We start from the raw sequence: 18189 nt of genomic DNA, 5'->3' as shown, positions 1-18189 counted from the left end.
ATTACAATGCAGTTTTATATAATTGAGAATACTAAGAACTAAAAAATCTGAATAGCGAAAACAGAATTCTTATGATTTTCTATAATTGTACCCGTGTTGAGGATACCGACGAAAAAACGACAACCTATAGTAAAAAATCGGCGTTTTCGTCATTTTTTTGTCGTCGTCTTCTTTGTTTTCGTCGTCTGTTACTTTTAAGGAATGATCGTTTTTTCGTCGTTTTTTTGTCGTTTCTTACAATGTTTATATTTGTAATAATTCGCCGTTCTTTGATCGTATTTTGATCGTTTTTGATCGATTTTTCGTTGTTTTTTATTGATTTCTTGAAATGCACAAAAAGCGTTGAATTGGAAGAAAAAGCTGAATTTCAGTTCATTTTATTTGATTGGATGTTTGTTTGGATTAAAAAAATTTCAGATCCTCAGGTCTTACTGTTGATCATATTAGCGGCAGTCCAGTAAACAAATGGGTACACTTTCCACGAACATTATATTCCACCTACGCAATAGAATTCTTAAATTGCTTATATCACCGATAGAACCTAAAAGTTGATTAATTTTTCAGTTCTTTCAAACAGCTAGTGATTCTGCTATACTTATCAGAGAAGATCGCAAATTTTTCGGGCAAATTTGAGACTTTTCAGCACCTACCAGATTGATAATAATAATAATAATAATAATAATAATAATAGTAAATTGTTTTCGGAACAGACAAACAAAAAAATGTATATATTTTTACACTTTTTGTATACACACACATTGAACCGAGAGAACGCCAAAAGGCAGTGTTGCCTCGTCATATGGTGCCATGTTATGAGTTCGAAGAGAATAAACAATAAAACTAAATAGATCTTGCTTGATAAAGCTTTTTTATGAAGTCATACCACGATATCAATTTCGGAATCATTTTCTTGAAACAGATCGGATATGTCACAATAATTCAAATTAATCAACTTGGTTACGTAAGACAGTCAGTTAAGGAACAATTAAGAAAAACAAATCAGTGAATCTGAAACGCTATTAAGATTCGACATCAGTTAAGTGCAATTTCTTTTAAGTCTTTGCTTTACCAAGGAGAATAAATCGACTTGCTTGAAATTTATTAACTCTCAAGGTTCTGTTTAAATGATTACATTACAGCAATTTTCGGTTCACCCGCTCATTGGGTGACTGATTGAGAAGAATTTTTGCGTATTGGATGTTGGTTTCAAGAAGCCCAAGGGTAGACCATGGTCGAGTAGAAGTACATGTCACTCATCGTAACGACAATTATGAATGCAACATCTGTTTCGCTTGCATATGAGGGGACGTCGAGGGAAGTTTTGGGATTGTATCCATTCACCACGTATTGGTAGTATCCATCAACTTTCCTTCTATTCGTCTGCTCATGGTAATACCGGTGTATACCTGCTCAACACAGTTAAACATGAATAATGTAAGACATGGAAAGACAATTATTATTAATAATAATATTATTAATATTAATTATAATAAACATCGCCGTCCAGAAGATATTTAAATCAGAGGCAAAGCCAAGCCCAGGTCTAAGACTCGACTTATGAAACGGCTCAAAAATTTCTATTAGGGCGGCACAGTCAAGTTTCCTACTTTCAGTCGAGGAAAATTCTAAAAAGTGAAATAAAGTCGAGCAAAGGTCAAGCAGGATCTGTTCATACCCTTTTTTGGTCGAGCATTGTTCTTCATAAGTCAATTTTTAAACATTGGTGGGGTTGTGATAATTTCAAAGATTGGTAGACAACGAAATGGTAATCTATATAATGAAATTTTATGATGAGCCATCGTCGCTACCTATGGTTCTGAATTAATATTGCACCATATTAGAGAATTTTGCGGTATTAGTATGAAACGATTAGTATAATTGTTCCTTTGTCGCCATATCCGACACTATAAGGACCTTATATGTTTTGTGTAATTCAAGAGGTAAAATGGTCCAAATTATTTTGTAGGGGCGCTGGCTTGTAGTTTGTTGTCTTGGGAGCGACCAGTTTCACCGGCTTCTCACACCGCTAGTTTTTAATTGGTGTAGAAAACTACTCAGCTCTGGAAGCTGCTCATCTAAGAGCAGACAAGCAGATAATGTGTTGTGTAACAGATTGAAGTTGATTCATATCTTTTTAAGAAAAATTGGAGAACGAATATTGCGAACATTTCATCAGTTTCTATGGAAACCATTTCATCAACTACAAAGTAAACTTGCTTGTATTTTATCTTTTTTTGACCCTCCTCTGTTTTATTTCCAAGGCTTGCATCGTTTAATGATTGCTTGCATCTATATTGTTGTCGGGGTCCAGGTACCTGTTCAATGCAGGGGCCTAGGGACCGAATTATAGCGGTTGCGGAAAAAAACCCACGGAAAAAAACCCACTTCATTTTAGATAGGAAATAAACGGCCACTGAAATAAACCCCCACTTAACTATTAAAGAGCTGCGCATTTAGTGCGTTTGGCCATGCCTCGCGGGCCATGGCCATGCCTCAGCGGCCCGTGGGACTTGATTTGAAACTATCTCAACCGAACAAATTATCACGACCGAAATTCAATTTTAAAATGGGGGTTTATTTCCGTGGGAGTTTATTTCCGTGGAGGTTATTTTCCGTGGGGGTTTATTTCCTATCTAAAGTTAAGTGGGTGGTTTTTCCGTGGGGGTTTATTTCCTATCTAAAGTTAAACGGGTGGTTTTTCCGTGGGGGTTTATTTCCTAAGTTTAGTGGGTGGTTTTTTCCGTGGGGGTTTATTTCCTAGACCCGAATCACGAATCATAGTTTTCCCATTATAATTGTTCATCGGGCGCTGACAACTTAATTAATAATTAAATTAGTCGGCTATTCATGTTCGAAACCGGAGTTCATTATTCAAATACCGGATGTGGACTTGCCTGTGATATCGAACTCTATGGCAATGTACTGAGTGTAAAGTGGTTGCAATTGAGGGTCAAAATACCAGTCCATGTCATAAGTACTCCCAATGGCGACATTTTGGATTGTGAATACAGGATTGCTGTAGACGTATGTCCAGGATAGGGTTTTTGTAGCTGACTGGCTCATACGGTCTGATGTTACTGCCTAAAAAGAAATATTCTTCTCTTCATATTCACCTCAATATTTTTCTTCTTAGTCACTTTCTTTTTTCTATGCTTTCTCTAGAATTAATTTTTTCTTTCTTTCTTTCCTTCTCAGTGTTATTCTAATTTTTTTCCACGCCAACAATTTTCTTCTTTTTTAAATCTTTTTCTGGGAAGCGAAGACAAATTAATTTTTAAAACGATATGACACTAGCTGAGACGTCGACTTATAAAAAGACAATGCTCGATCTAAATTGACTATGAAGTGGCTTTTGCCTCAACTACATTTCAAATTGAAAAAGCTAATAACATTCTAGTAGTAGCAACTATTAATGTTTGTTACATGTTTGAGGTATCATTGTTTCATCTAAGTTGTTGCCTATAGAGTATCATGAATAGGGCACTAATTGAAATCCCAGCTAAAAGGGACCTCTGATCACTTATTTAAACAGAGACCCCATCATCAATACCAACTTGAACATGCAGCACAAATTTCGCAGCAGGAACTTATTTGAAGTTAGGTAGATTAAGATTTATTAAGAACACATGCATTAATATTCAAATTGCAATTCGCAAATTATCAAATGTAATCTAACTAGACAAATTTGTGGGGTCTACTCTTGCTGGTAATGATCGGTTTCTGTGATCTACGCAAACAAAATCAGGATTTTCAAATTGCTATTTTCAAGAACGGGCTCCCAATAACAATTCTATGATTCGCAAAAAAATCTACCTTCAAGTTATCTGAAATTAATGTCACTAATTGTTCCGACCCTCTTGAGGGGGGAAGAACTATATACTCAACTGGGTTTTTTTTGTTCCGTGAATTTTCGCCGCTCGATATATTCATCGTAGAGAGTTGAGACTGGTATCATTAGAAAGCTCGTCCAGCGTAGAATATGGAATTGAAAAGATTTTTTAAATTTTCGTTTTCTACAGGGAGTTATCGAGGTTTAATTTTCTGAGAAAAGAAGAGTGAATTCATGTTGTTTTTATTCACATTTTCCGGAATTTTTGCCTAAATTTTCGTCAATTTTGCTAAAAATTGTTATAATTTTTAAGAATAGTGTCGTTGATTTTATTTTTGAAGACGAACAAGCATTTTTGATTGTTTTGATTTAATTTTTTTGGTCAAAAAAACTGGATAAACTTTTCAAAATTTAACCTTTTTCATCAAAAACAGCACGAAATAAGCTAATTTAGTCCACTTTGATTAAATTTGCCGACAGGACACCCCCAAACAACACTCATACAATCTTTGTAGACTCAGAGGAGGGGGGCTATTTCTACTTCAGAGTCCGCTGAGAGTGCACTGTAGTTAAAACCTTGCCGTTTTTTGCTAACTTTACTCGTTGATTATCAAAAATGCAGAATTTATTTAACTTATTTTGAGTTTTCAACTAACAAATTATCTATGTCAACAACATTCGACAAATCAATTGTACTTAACTTACAATAATTATTATCAGTTTTGAGCCATTCTTGGACTGTTACAATCCAAAAAAAAATCGGGTTGTAATCAGCCGGTCTTTTTTTTTTAAAAAAAAAGTTTTTTTTTAATAATAAAGAACAGAACATATCAAATCAAAGCTCAGGAGTGATAGGTCCAACCAATTCGCTCCAAGCTAATGCATTTAGTTTTTTAATTGAAAATTTATGAACGTTTCTTTTTTTTTAAATAAATGACTTTTCAATAAATAATGGCTTAATTAACTTTTCCTCTAATTTTTTTTAATCTGTTCAACTTCCAGCTTAATGTCATTAAAGAAAGACTGCTTCTTCTTTCAACTGATTTAACATTTATTCTCGGTTGCAGTTTTAAGCCTGAAGTTATTGTTTTCTGGCTTTGATACTACAAGATTTCAGATTTTTGTTTGTTTTGATATTTGCCAGTTTTTCACGTTTTCTAATTTTCTCACATTATCACATTATTGACCGTTCTCATGTCACCTTATTAGCATTTAGAATAAGGCACAATTGAACACCTTAACATCCTGAAACATATACATCATCGTTTTAACGGCCCGACGCCTCTTTCTTGACGAAATCAATTGAATTCTTTAATTTTGTCCCTAACTGTCATTTATACTTTGTCGTTTCGGTCGTATGAAATTTCCTGTATAGTGATAGCTTTCATTGGTTTCTCTTGGAAGATTAGACGAACCGATATTCTGATATTAGTACATAGCTGATGGCTTTCATGACTTTGAAAACAATCGTTTTCCAAAATTAAAAAAAAAAAACTTTTTAACTTCGCAATTTTGTTCTTTTTATGTTTCTTTTTGTTACCTAATCTCATTAGTTAATTACAGGTCAAATTTGAAATTATGGGTGACAAGGGGATAAGAGGGATTGGTGTCCAAAAATCTTTTAAAGAATTTGTTATGACCTTACTGGCTTCGACACCGGTTTTTCACAAAACAAAAGTAAATTAATGTGATTTTTGTCATATTTGACGTTCTTTTTGTAGATGCAAGAAATATTATGGATAATTACAGGTCTCGAGGGCTTCCTTTTTATGATTAAACGACCCTATTTAAAAAGCTCTTTTTGTAATTAATTCCTTTCATAACAATTAATGTAATTTTGTTTCGAAATTTTGTTTGTTCTTTGGTGTTCTTTTAAGCCGCTTTAAAAAATGAATAAGGACAGGTCCTAATGCCCTTCTATAGAAGCAGTGGTATTAGTAAATTTGTGGTAATATTAATTGATTCCTAATGGTATTTATTACTTTGAAGTTAACTGTTTAAAAAAAAGTTTTTTTTTTTACTTTGCTGTTTTTGTTCTTTTTTGTATAATTGCTACCAAACCTTTTTATGGACTGGTCGCATAGGTTTTCTGGTGATTTATAAGTTTTATTTGTTTAGTTTTGGGTTTATCTGACGGTATGTTGACTTTGTTGTTAAATTTAGTTTTGTAAGAGGGACATAAATTTTTTGATGTAATTCATGTTTGTTGTTGTTGTTTGATTTTGCTGTTCGTCTTGAGTCGCTTTCTTAATATGGACATATTACAGCAATCTAATGCATTAATTTTTACTCCACTGAGTTATTTGCTTTGGAGGCTATCTTATCGTTCATACAGAATTTTTTGAAAAAGACTTGGGCTTTTTTGGGATTCGCAAAAAAATAATTTTTGGGTTCTTCTATCTGTTCCTCATTTGGTAGACAATTATGCCAAAATTGTGGATGGGCGGGGTCGGAACCTTATGTGCCATCGCACATTACCGAGCCGCCTTGTTAGTATTACCGTCAGTGTCATACGTAATTATATTAGGAATTAGACGTTATAGCTAACAGGAAGACGTATTCAGTTTCGTTTCTACAAATGTACGGGCGATCGATCTAGAGGCGGACTAACTAAAATATAAATTCTTTCTAGCTGTTGGAGCTGAGCTTAAGGAATAACAAAATGCGTAGGATGAAAACTATTACTGTGCTCTATTTTTATCCGGATTATCCCTCCCCCTAGCGAGAAAACTGTGTATAGCAAATCAGAAACAGCCGCGTATGCCACGTCAGCAGAAAAGTTGTTAACAAGCTGAACAAAAATAAGAACTCACAATCCCAATATCTTGTCAATCTAGCAACTCGACCTAGCACATAAACTCAGCAATAAAATTGTTAAAATAATATAATCTTGAGCAGTATATGTGTTATTGCATCCTGCCAAAACCAAACACTTGAACATTATAATTGTTAAATTGATACTGTGTTTTGATACCGAAAATTTGTCTTGAGCAATATTCGATCTAATATTGTGTCTTGTATCAAAAACGTCTTGAACAGTGAATTCAATTTTCAGTGTCCTGATTTCCAATCTTCAACTCGTGAATACTGCGAATATCGCAACATACACATCAAGGATTAAATTAAGAACAAATTTTTCACAACACTTCTCAGGCATGTATTTTTGCCTTAGATTTGTTTCATCAAAACGATTGAACTGGTAAACATATAGAGATCCCGCATTGTGTGATCTGTGCACCCAGTTCAATTGAGAAAAAATCCAAAATTAAGCTAGTTAAATTAGTTAATGCAACGGTAAGTACAGCAGAGCGGATATACAGTTACAAAAGCAAACTGCATAAACGAAGTATCCGGACAGATTTTGTAACCACTCAGAACGAACTGGGCGGTGTAAAATTTTCTTTCTGAAACACAAGGAGAGCAGCCGTTACATTTGTTTCGCCGACCCGGACAGTGGAATAAACTGCTGTCCAACCCAACAGTCGAAGTGACGAAGTCATCGAGGACCGAGAACAAAACTCAACAGGCAATTCAACGACGCAAAGCCAAGTAGGCAAAGTGCATTAGAAGCCGAGTAGCAAGGCTTAATTGAAGATAAAATACAAAAATATTTTAGAGATTCAAGCTGCAGTCCCAAAGTACAAACGAAGTGACTCCGTCACAGAGTCAAGACATTTTGCATAGGCAGATCAGCAACTGTAAAAAACGACTCGAACAAAAAAACTCAGGAGTGCCAGAAGCTAATCAGAAACATCAATAGATCAAGCAAACTCACGGCCATTTATCAACAGATACTGGAGCTTGACGACTCTTATTGCATTCTTCTTCCGAAGCGAGCAAATACTCCTCGTGATCCCGAATTGTTTGAACGTTACGAAGCCGAACGACTGAACTTCTTACAAACATTAAACGCAGATTGGTCACCATACATTCACGGAGAAACAAACATGACGGATCAACAGAATCAAACCGCACAATTGACAAGCAATGCAGAACCAACTGCCGCTAAGTCTTCACAGTCTGTTGTAGGAGTTTCTCAACGAACTGCTGAACATGGAAACTCAAACAGGGACAATGATTCAAAGGCCTCCTCTGATGAACGCGCTGAAAAGCAGAAAAGCTTGCGGCTCTAGAAAAGTTTGCGGCTCAAAAATGAGGTTGAAGAAAATTGATTTCGAATTGAAAAGGAAGGAGCTTGAAATGGAGGTGAAACTTTTTGAAGAAGAAGGTGCACTAAAACTGGAATACGAGAAAGAAGCTCTTGACGTAAGAGCACCAAATTCTGATGATAGGGCAGCCCCTAGTATTCGAAGTATATCACCATTCAACTGGAAAACCCCGAAGAATAAAGATGTTTCCGTTGGCTCGATAACTTATAAATTCTCCAACTTGCACGATTATAATTCCGAGCGTACGAAAACCAGGATCGACAACAATTATCCCAGGTTAAGCTTCAATCGCGAAGGTGTACTAAGTCACGGTCACCAAGTGGAGAGCGTGCCAGCGCAGCACGGAACAAGACAAGCTGAAGCGCAGTAAACCAAGCAGTAGTAGTCAGCTACCTAAGTTGAAAATGAGTTCTTTCGACGGAAACCCCCTAGAGTGGCCGGAGTGGTCAAATATGTTCAAAGCAACGATTCACCATCGCGATATACCCAAGTCAGAGAAAATGAGCCACTTGAAAATTTGTTGACAGGTAAAGCAAAGTCAGCTATATCAGAATTGGGCTTTTCGGGAGAATTCTACGCTCAAGCGTGGGAACTCCTGGGACGGAAGTTTGGGCGACCATACCTAATTGTCGACGCTCAGCTTAACATATTGCGCAAACAACAACGAAGGCACAACTCAACGGCTATAATTAATTACTCAATAACAATCAGCAACCTAGTTAATGTAATGAAGCAATACAATTATGAGGGCGACCTGCGTTCAAGTTCAACACGACAAATGGCAATTGAAAAATTGTCCCCAAACTTGAAAGAAATGTGGTTCTTCTTCGTTGACGAGTGTCAAGAAGATAGACCCGGTCTCACGCTCCTTGAAAAATGGTTAGCTCGAATAACTTTTGTTCATGAAGGAATGCCATTAACCAAGAGCGAACAAAAGGAAGTTGATTGACCAAACGCTTACAAAGAAAAACGATTCTCAAAATCGTCAAATGTTACTGCGAGTTCGAATGCGAAACAAACGAGGCAAATGCAAAACAACAACTGTTCACTAGTGGATGGCACTCATAAAATATGGAACTGTCCAATATTTAAGAATATGAATGTCACTGATCGCTATGCAGCAGTGAGAAAAGAACGCTTATGTTATGGATGTCTGGGGAAAAGCGCATGCAATCAAAGATTGTAAAGTCCACCCGTGCAGTATAAATGGATGTACCAAAAAGCACAACAGACTGCTTCACTCAGAAAACCAAATGGACGAGGGTAGTCACGCAGTTAACGTAAGCGCAGAAACAATCAACCAGAGTAACCAAGTTACTAGTTTTCTTCGTATAGTGCCGGTATTGGTTCAGATTGGTGGTAACAGGTTGACTACCTGGGCTTTCCTCGATAGTGGTTCAACAGTATCATTCATCGATCAAAGTGTTAAGGATCAACTACAAGCCAAAGGCACCGACGTTACCTTGAACATAGCTGGCACACATGGGATGCAAAATTTGAGGACAGAGAAGGTTCCTATCGCAAAAAAGGGACTACATTCAAAAGTACATTCAATTGAAGCGTTTGCACACCCATCAATCTCCTTGCGAAACACAACATATGATTACAAGGAACTGAAGAACAACTTCAGACACCTGAATGTTCTCACTAACAGAACATTCAACCTGATGGAAGTAGGCATCATAATTGGAAAAGATGCCTACCAAAATTCAACGTCCATTGGACTATAAGATTGGGACACAAGGTGAGTCTTTCGCCGTCTCAACAGAAATAGGATGGGTAGTCAGTGGTCCCATGACAGGCAAGAAAAGTCAAAATGTTTGTCATTTCGCCTTCACAGAAGATGTGAAAGTTACCGGAAGTATACAATCATTGTGGGACATAGAAGTTTAATCTCCAAAACTAAATGAATTCGGTCCATCAGAGAAAAAACAGCAAGCTCAGAAGTTCTTAGAGAGCACAACAAAGTTTACGGACAAGCGGTAAGAAGTGAGCATGCTCTGGAGTGAACCAGAACCCAATCTTCCAAACAACTACGGCTCGGCCCTTGGTCAGCTCTACTCACTGGAACGAAGATTCCAACGGGACCCAAATTTAAAACAATTGTATCAACAGTCAATTGATACAATGTTGAAAAGGGATTTGTGAAGAGCCTTGGTAAACCGGAAGTCAAAGGCTCTTTCGGAAAGGAATGGTATTTGCCACACCATCTGGTACTAAAACCCAACAAACCGGGTAAAGTTCGCTGTGTTTGCAACGCTGCAGCAAAATACAAGGACATATGCCTAAATGACATTTTGTTGGCCGGACCCAATCTACTACGCGGATTGATCGGAACAATATTCAGATTTCGAGAAGGACCAATTGCCCTAACCGCAGATATTGAATCAATATTTTTGCAAGTGCAAGTTCATGAACGGGATAAAAGCTGCTTGAGATTCTTGTGGCGACCAACAATGAACGAACCTGTGCAAATTTACGAGTATCAACGTCATGTTTTCGGAGCAAAGAGTTCACCAACATGTGCAAACTACGCTCTGAAGCGAGTAGCCATCGATAACCAGGACGAGTTCCCAATTGCAGCAAAAACAATTCAAAACAACTTCTACATGGACGATTTCATCAAGTCAGTCGAAACAACTGAAGAAGCAATCAAGGGTTTCAAACAACTGCAACCTCTTCTCTCAAAACATGGATTTGAACTGAAGAACTGGATCACCAACAGCGACGCGGTAACCACCGCAATCCCAGAGGACTTAAGATCAATCAGCAAAACAAAGCAGGTTGAAGTACAGCCCAACCAGGAAGGGACATCGTTGCTTGTGATTCAGTGGACGATTACCGATGATAGTCTACAGGTTTGTAGAGGTACAAGCAAAGAATTTGAGACACCAATCACCCAAAGGAAGATCTTATCTCTAGATTCTTCAGTGTTCGATCCTCTTGGACTGTTTTCGCCACTCAGTATCTATATGAGACGACTCCTGAAAAGCATTTGGACCAAAAATGGACAACATTGGGACAACTCAAAAGAATCTAACGAAGAAGAAGAGTTTCTGAAGTGGAAAGCGCAGCGTCCAGAAGTAGCAGAAAGAAGCATTGATAGAAAATACTTCAGCACATCCAAGGACAAATGGGAATTTCATGTGTTTGCAGACGCATCTGAAGACACAATGTGCGCAGTGGCTTACCTACGTTCAAAGCCCAAACAATACTCAGCAGACTTAGCATTTGTAATCGGAAAGTGCAGAGTCGCACCGATGCGACACTTTTCCATACCACGCTTGGAACTACAAGCAGCAGTGATGGCGGTGAGACTTAAAGAGCAGATAGTGAAGGAACACGAATCGAAGATTCACAGTCCTAATTTTTGGACAGACTCCACTACTGTTTTGCAATGGATTCACAGCTCCCACTGGAAGCAAAAGGTGATTGTTGCAAACAGAGTAGCTGAGATTTTGGATACAACTAATGTTTCACAGTGGAATCATGTGAGTGGTATTAACAATCCAGCTGACATCGGGACACGAGCGAATAATGTTGACGAATTTAAGAGAAGCGAATAGCTCACTGGGCCGGCCTGGTTGAAGCAGCCAGAGAGCGAATGGCCTCAACAGGTGAATTTAACATTTGCTTCAGACGAAAAAACGACCAAATGGTCTTCTCAGCAAAGTTTGAAGAGAAGAAGCCGATGATTCAGTGGGGACGATTCAGCAACTACAATCGACTAGTAAATACAACGGCATACAAACAGCGTGTATTTAAAAAACACAAACCGGCAACAAGAACACTAAGTGTTGAAGAAAGAGAGGGTGCACAAGCAAGCATCTTCAGACTACTGCAGCAAGAACAGTTTGCTGAAGAGATGAAATCTCTCAAGGTTGAAAAAAAAGTTCCTAAAAACAGCAAAATCCTGCAGTTTTTACCATTCATAGACCAGCAAGGTCTTATTCGTGCCCAAGGCAGAATAGGTAAAAGTCAATTGAGCTTCGAAGCGAAGCATCCAATACTGTAACAATGGAAGCACCATGTAGTTGAATTATTCTTGCAAAATGAATATAAGAATAGTCATCACGAAGGTACTGAACATGTCAGAAACATAGTTCAGCAGAAATTCTGGATCCTATGCATACAAGATGCTTTGAGATCGATCAGAAACAAATGCATTAGATGTCGAAAGGGTAAAGCCCAAACAAAGGCACCAGTAATGGCAGATCTACCTGAAGAACGATTAGTCGCATCAACAGTGTTCTCGAATTTGGGTGTAGACTATTTCGGACCATTCACAGTAAAAATTTGTCGAAAAAACGAAAAGCGTTGGTGCTGTCTATTCACATGCCTTACTGTACGAGCGGTACATATAGAAATTGTACCAAAACTAGACACTGATAGTTGTCTGTACGCCGTTATGCGATTCATTGATCGAAGAGGCAAACCGGTCAAAATTATTAGCGATAACGGGACAAACTTCGTTGGAGCTGAAAAAAACTGGCAGAATATATAGCAGCATCGAACAAGAGGCAAATTAAGGAACATCTGATTCAACAAGGCATCAGATGGAAGTTCAGCCCACCTGCAGCACCACACTTTGGAGGAGTGTGGGAATGATTAGTTAGAAGTTGCAAGAAGGCAATGTATGCAGTGCTGGACAATCGATCAGTCAAGGAAAATGTTCTGTCAAACACGATGTGTCTTGTTGAGCAGACGGTGAATGCTAGACCGCTGACACAGGTCAGTTCTGATGCTACCAATTTAGAAGCTATTACTCCAAACCATTTCCTACTTGACAACAAGAACCTTCAGTTGCCGTATCTATCAGGTGCAGAGCTTTTTGTTGATCATAGAAAGCTCTTCAGACAAACGCAAGCTTACGCAGACCTCATCTGGGACAGATTCCGCAAAGAGTACTTGCCAACGTTGAATAGTCGAAAGAAGTGGCAGACCACAACGGACAGAAGTCTTCAGCAGGGTGATCTTGTGTGGTTAGTGGAAGACAGTGACAAACGTCGATATTCCAATCTGGATCGAATAACCGAAACCTTTCATGGTTCCGATGGATTGATTCGATCAGCAGAAACCCGAACAAAAGATGGATATTACAAGAGGCCAGCAGTGAAGCTCAGTAATAAAATTGTTGAAATAATATAGTCTTGAGCAGCATATGTGTTATTGCATCCTGCCAAAACCAAACACTTGAACAGTATAATTGTTAAATTGATACTGTGTTTTGATACCGAAAATTTGTCTTGAGCAATTTTCTATCTCATATTGTGTCTTGTATCGAAAACGTCTCGATTAGTGAATTCAATTTTCTGTGTCCTGATTTTCAATCTTCAACACTTGAGTACTCTGCGAAATTCGCAACACACACATCAAAGATTAAATTAGAAACAAATTTTTCATAACACCTCTCAGGCATATATTTTTGCCTTAGATTTGTTTCATCAAAACGATTCAACTGGTAAACATATAGAGATCCCATATTGTGTGATCTGTAGAGCCAGTTCAATTGAAAAAAATCCAAAACTAAGTTAGTTAAATTATTTAATGCAACGGTAGGTACAGCAGAGCGGATATACAGTTACAAAATCGAACTGCTTAAACGAAGTATACGGACAGTTTTTGTAAACACTCAGAGCGAACTGGGCGGTGTGAAACTTTCTTTGTGAAAGACAAGGGAGCAGCCGTTACACTAGCGCTTATATCACTGAATGGACCACTAAATGCAACTTAAGTACATGATTGATCTTATCAATGCAATGCAAGCCCGGAATTTAGTGGCAGAGCAAATCAGCGCAGAATCAGTCCAGAGAAATTCTGGTTTTTATTTTGACCAGTACTCTGTTCATGTCACAATTTACATTGACCAGTCTTGATTTATGAATAAGATTTACAGCATGAAATATAATATGTTCAACATAACTCTCTCCAAAAAGGTTTGCTTTATATGCGATTGGAACTTCCGCGTGGGTGCTTGTAACATTTAATTTGCGTAGCAAGTCATAGCCACTAAGCTAAATAGGCTTTGTGGTTATGGCCTGCAAAGTAGCTTATGTATAAATAGAGTATCTAGGACGATGCTGATTACCAATTATAAGCTACAAAAGTATTATATTTTGTACATTAATTCGCTTAGACCTAACTTTGGGGTATGAGTAATTCTAAGGACTATATAGGATAAGGTTAGCTGGGGCAAACACTACGACCTCAATGTAATTATAATGAAAAAACTGAACGTAAAGAAACTAAAGTATTCTGGAGATTCAATGTTTTAGAGTTGAATAAATTATTACCCGTGAGATGTGCTGGTTCAGCGCTGAAGTGTTTTGAAACTGAAGTCCGGGAGCAGGTATAACAGTTTTAGCTTAGATAAAGGATCAAAGCCATCAAAACTATCTAACAGTCGCTTTCATTGAATCAAATGTACTTAATTGTTGTTTTTTTATGAATTATTTAAAATTATTTTTGTTTTTTTTTCATGTGGTCTTTTTAATTTTGTAACGTTTGATAAGACTGAGCAATGGTAAGTAAAATCATTATATTTGATTATATTAGTTTGTCTCAAATAATGATCACTCATTTGTTTTTACTTTCTGTAAAAATCTTGCAGGAAAATCAGTTTGAGGGAGCACCAATTTATTGAAATGTTATTTATTTGAAATTGACCTAAAGTGTAACTTATAATTATCTGTTAAAGTTATTTTGACGTTTATTTTACCAAGATGATTTCAGGCCGTATTGACTCGAGGTAACAAAATTAGTGAATTGAATCATTCTAAGTTCAGATGAGCTGTTCAATATCTTGGTCAAGCGCTCTGATTTAGATCTTTCTTACTAGCTTTAAGTCATATGATCTTGAAATTTTCCATACCTAATTTGAAGAGCCTTTATTGTGAGGCTACCTCTGGCAAAAGAATCATATCCGAGAACTTGTCAAGTGCAAACCATATCTGATCAACTTTATGAACCCCCACTATAAATTAAGTTGCTTATATTAGATTTTTTTATTAATTTTTCTCATCGATAATGGGTAGATACACAGACAGTTTTTGAGTTTTTTTCTGCTGGTAAATCTAAATCCCCCCGCCCCTTGATTAATCATAAAGATAGCACCTGTAAAACTTTAATTTCTACTATGAAGATCAATTGTTATGATGGAAAGATAAAATCAGATGAGTTCAGATGTAAGAATTTATCCTAGCAAATCCAGTGGAATACTGAAAAATTTATATGCAGTTCTCCCCCAAAAAGTTACAAATTTGCGATAGTCGTTTTCAAAAAAATGCTCGGTTTGAGCCATGTAACAAAATAAATTGTAATTAAGTTAGTTACATGCTGTTGAAACGAATGAAAAACCTGCACATAGACTGTGTAAGGCTGGTCAACAACTGTCATATTATCGTTGACTGTAAACTGTGCAACCACTTCAGGGGTACCTCCGTTCACCATCTGTTTGTCCAAAGAGACTCCCATTGTAGGAGTGAAAACCACAGTTATGACAGCTGCATCAAACACCAGAGGCTGAACCCACGTGACCTGCATCTGTTGGAAGTCGTTGCTCTAAATATAGGTATTATGCACGCGTATGCAAACTGGATTCGAAGTTTTTGATATTCTCTATGATTTTCCTATGAACAGAACAAAAACAGGAAAATCTATACTCAGTTTTAATTCATAATAAAATAAGAATATGAATTTATTATGCAAAGACTTACAATCAAAATAACTCTTGGATTTCAATGTTTCAGAACTGATTTAGAAAATTACTATTCAAATATTATGAATCAGTGCTGATATACTAAGACACTAAAGTCCGGGCAGCCATGTGACTACTTTCAGTGCCAAATTGCAAAAATTTTTCAGACGGGATAGTTAGCACTTCTATTTCTCACATAGTCTTCAGTAGACTCGAAACGGCTGCCATCTTCAAATTGGTAAACACGACAAAACATTCTTATTTTAGTTGCCGATCCAAATATGTAGGTTCGACTCTTGAAAAATTTGAAAATTTATTTTTTGACCCTTAATTGAATTTAAACAGGTGGGTTTATTATATCTAAGGATATGTTTTTTTTCGAATTGTCAAGTAAATAAAATTTATAACCAGTTGGCTAAAGTTTGCAAATCAAATATAAAATATTTTTTTTCCAATACAATATGTAAAATCAAATTCTGTATTATTCTAGTATTCTGTGTATCATAAAAATATCTTCTGGAGTAGCTGGTGCTTCTTTTGAATGGTCCAATTTTAAATTGCTGTTTTAAAGTTTTTTAAACTGCTTTAACAATTATTTAAATTAGTGCGTAACAGCAGATGTTGTTTAATTTTTTTTTGAAAATTGATATTATATTTGTCATATTTCAAGATGAAGTTTATTCCATTTCAGTAATTTATTTGTAGTAGGGAACGATTGCTTGATTTTAGCATAATAATGTTTTGTTTTGTTATGCATTTTTTCTCACCGAAAACTGCCCTCCAAAAAAATTATCTGTACCAAAAGAAGTTTTTGAAATAATATCACTTCTAAACTTCCAAACACTCATTGAGTGATTCTCACTTCTGCTTGCAAAATGTCAGATTTCAGCAAATAATGTCTCGAGTTTTAATTTTTTTTCATATAACATACTTTGATTACCCAGTTGATCTTTGCATGGAAAATAATTTTTTTTCAATACAAACAAGTTTTTGTTTTCCTTATCGGCAATAAGAACATTTTTCAAAATTTTTCAAGAGACTCTACGTTCTGTGAAAGCTAGACATAATAAATACAAAAATTCAGAATTCAGTCAAATTCAGAGAATGAAGTTTAAGAGAAACTATAGAATAACTAGATCAAAGCAAATAGATTAAAATAATTAAAATCAGAACAATAAAACCCTGATTTTTTTTCAGATTCAGAGTCTAATTCGTGCTCTGAACTAGAATATACCAGCGTCTGAATCACATTTTAAATAAGAACAATTTTGGAGTCCGATCAAAGTCTGAATCAGAGTACATCAGAGCCATATATGACATGAACAGACATTGAATCAGTACTGATTATGTTGTCGAAATTACATTCTGATTCAGTACTGATTTACCCAGAAAGTTAAGTACGAGTGGGTGAGTTGATTTGCGAAAAAAGGCATAGGGGCTGGGGTTCCATTGGTTCAAGATCCGTATTATGAATTGATACGAGATTTTAAAATTATTTATCGTTTTTACTCACTGTAGTGTTAATAATCAAAGTGTAGATAGATGGGTCGAAATTGTGCACTGTGAAATCTTCATTTGCGTCATTGGGGTCATGAGAGAGGACCAGTCCATAGATGTATCCATAATGTTCAATCATGCCACTGCCGTTGTGCAATATCGCTATAATAGATTTGGCTTTCCGGGACGATAAACGAGTTACACCCTCTTTGAGAGTTAAGACGACTTATAAAAAGGCAGTCTTCGACCGGTATTGGACATGAAAAGCCTATGGTCGACTAACTTTCTGTATGAAAAGGTTGTGATCGACCAATATTTGGTTGACGTATAAAAAAAACTGGGTCGAATTTAACTGTGGTCTCGATCATGTAACTGAGTGAGAGAAGTTGCCCCCATTTTGACTTTTTTTGTTTTTTTTCATATGGTTGAACTCTCAAGCTGGCAACAAAAAAGATTGTGAATCTGGTTTGTGGCTTGGATAGGCGAATAATGAAAAACCTTGACAAGTTTTGAGAACCAATACCTCGGCAAAATCTCAACGTTTCATCTTAAAACTCAATTGTCAAATTAAACCTAAAAACACCGCTAATTGCACCACCTGTATTATGAATCAAAAATAGGCTCCATGGCAAAAGCTGAAACTCAATCGCTCTAAATGGTTTGTTAGTGAATTTCCCTGCAAGGTGTGCAGTCAGATTAATGTCCATGTAAACATCACGAGCATAATTTTACTCAAAATTGTTTACCTACGTACTGGAAAAGTATATTACTATACCACGAGTAGTCTTTTCTCAATTGTAATGCCGCACAGAAGACGCCAGAAAAACGTAGAGCAATTTTGCATGGGGATTTTTTTGTACTTGAAAAGTTTCGGAAAAAATTTTTTTGATGAAATTCCGACTCAATAATGACAATTTAGTAGCAAAATTCGTCTTCATTTTTCAAGTAGTTTAAATTTATTTTTACCCTTACCCACTAATGTATTCTACCTAAAAACT

The 18189-nt window shown here is 36.5% G+C and overlaps 2 protein-coding genes across 2 annotated transcripts in view; one reads left to right on the top strand and one right to left on the bottom strand.

Annotated features, from left to right (window-relative positions):
• The window catches only part of LOC142336427 (beta-soluble NSF attachment protein-like), a 409326-nt gene that overhangs the window by 245892 nt on the left and 145245 nt on the right, over positions 1-18189 (top strand). The window lies entirely within an intron of this gene.
• On the bottom strand, positions 926-17419 carry LOC142337261 (uncharacterized). The gene is made up of 4 exons (XM_075386417.1): positions 17208-17419; positions 15355-15558; positions 2895-3081; positions 926-1406 (listed from the first exon to the last, which is right to left on the bottom strand). The coding sequence occupies exons 1-4, from the start codon at positions 17328-17330 to the stop codon at positions 1207-1209; spliced, it is 714 nt and encodes a 237-aa protein (XP_075242532.1). The 5' UTR covers positions 17331-17419; the 3' UTR covers positions 926-1206.

The sequence above is a fragment of the Convolutriloba macropyga genome, chromosome 3 (assembly GCF_964194025.1).
Source record: "Convolutriloba macropyga chromosome 3, txConMacr16.3, whole genome shotgun sequence".
Classification (NCBI taxonomy): domain Eukaryota; kingdom Metazoa; phylum Xenacoelomorpha; order Acoela; family Convolutidae; genus Convolutriloba; species Convolutriloba macropyga.
The sequence above is the reverse complement of the archived record's forward strand: the minus strand, read 5'-3'. Positions and strand labels throughout refer to the sequence as shown.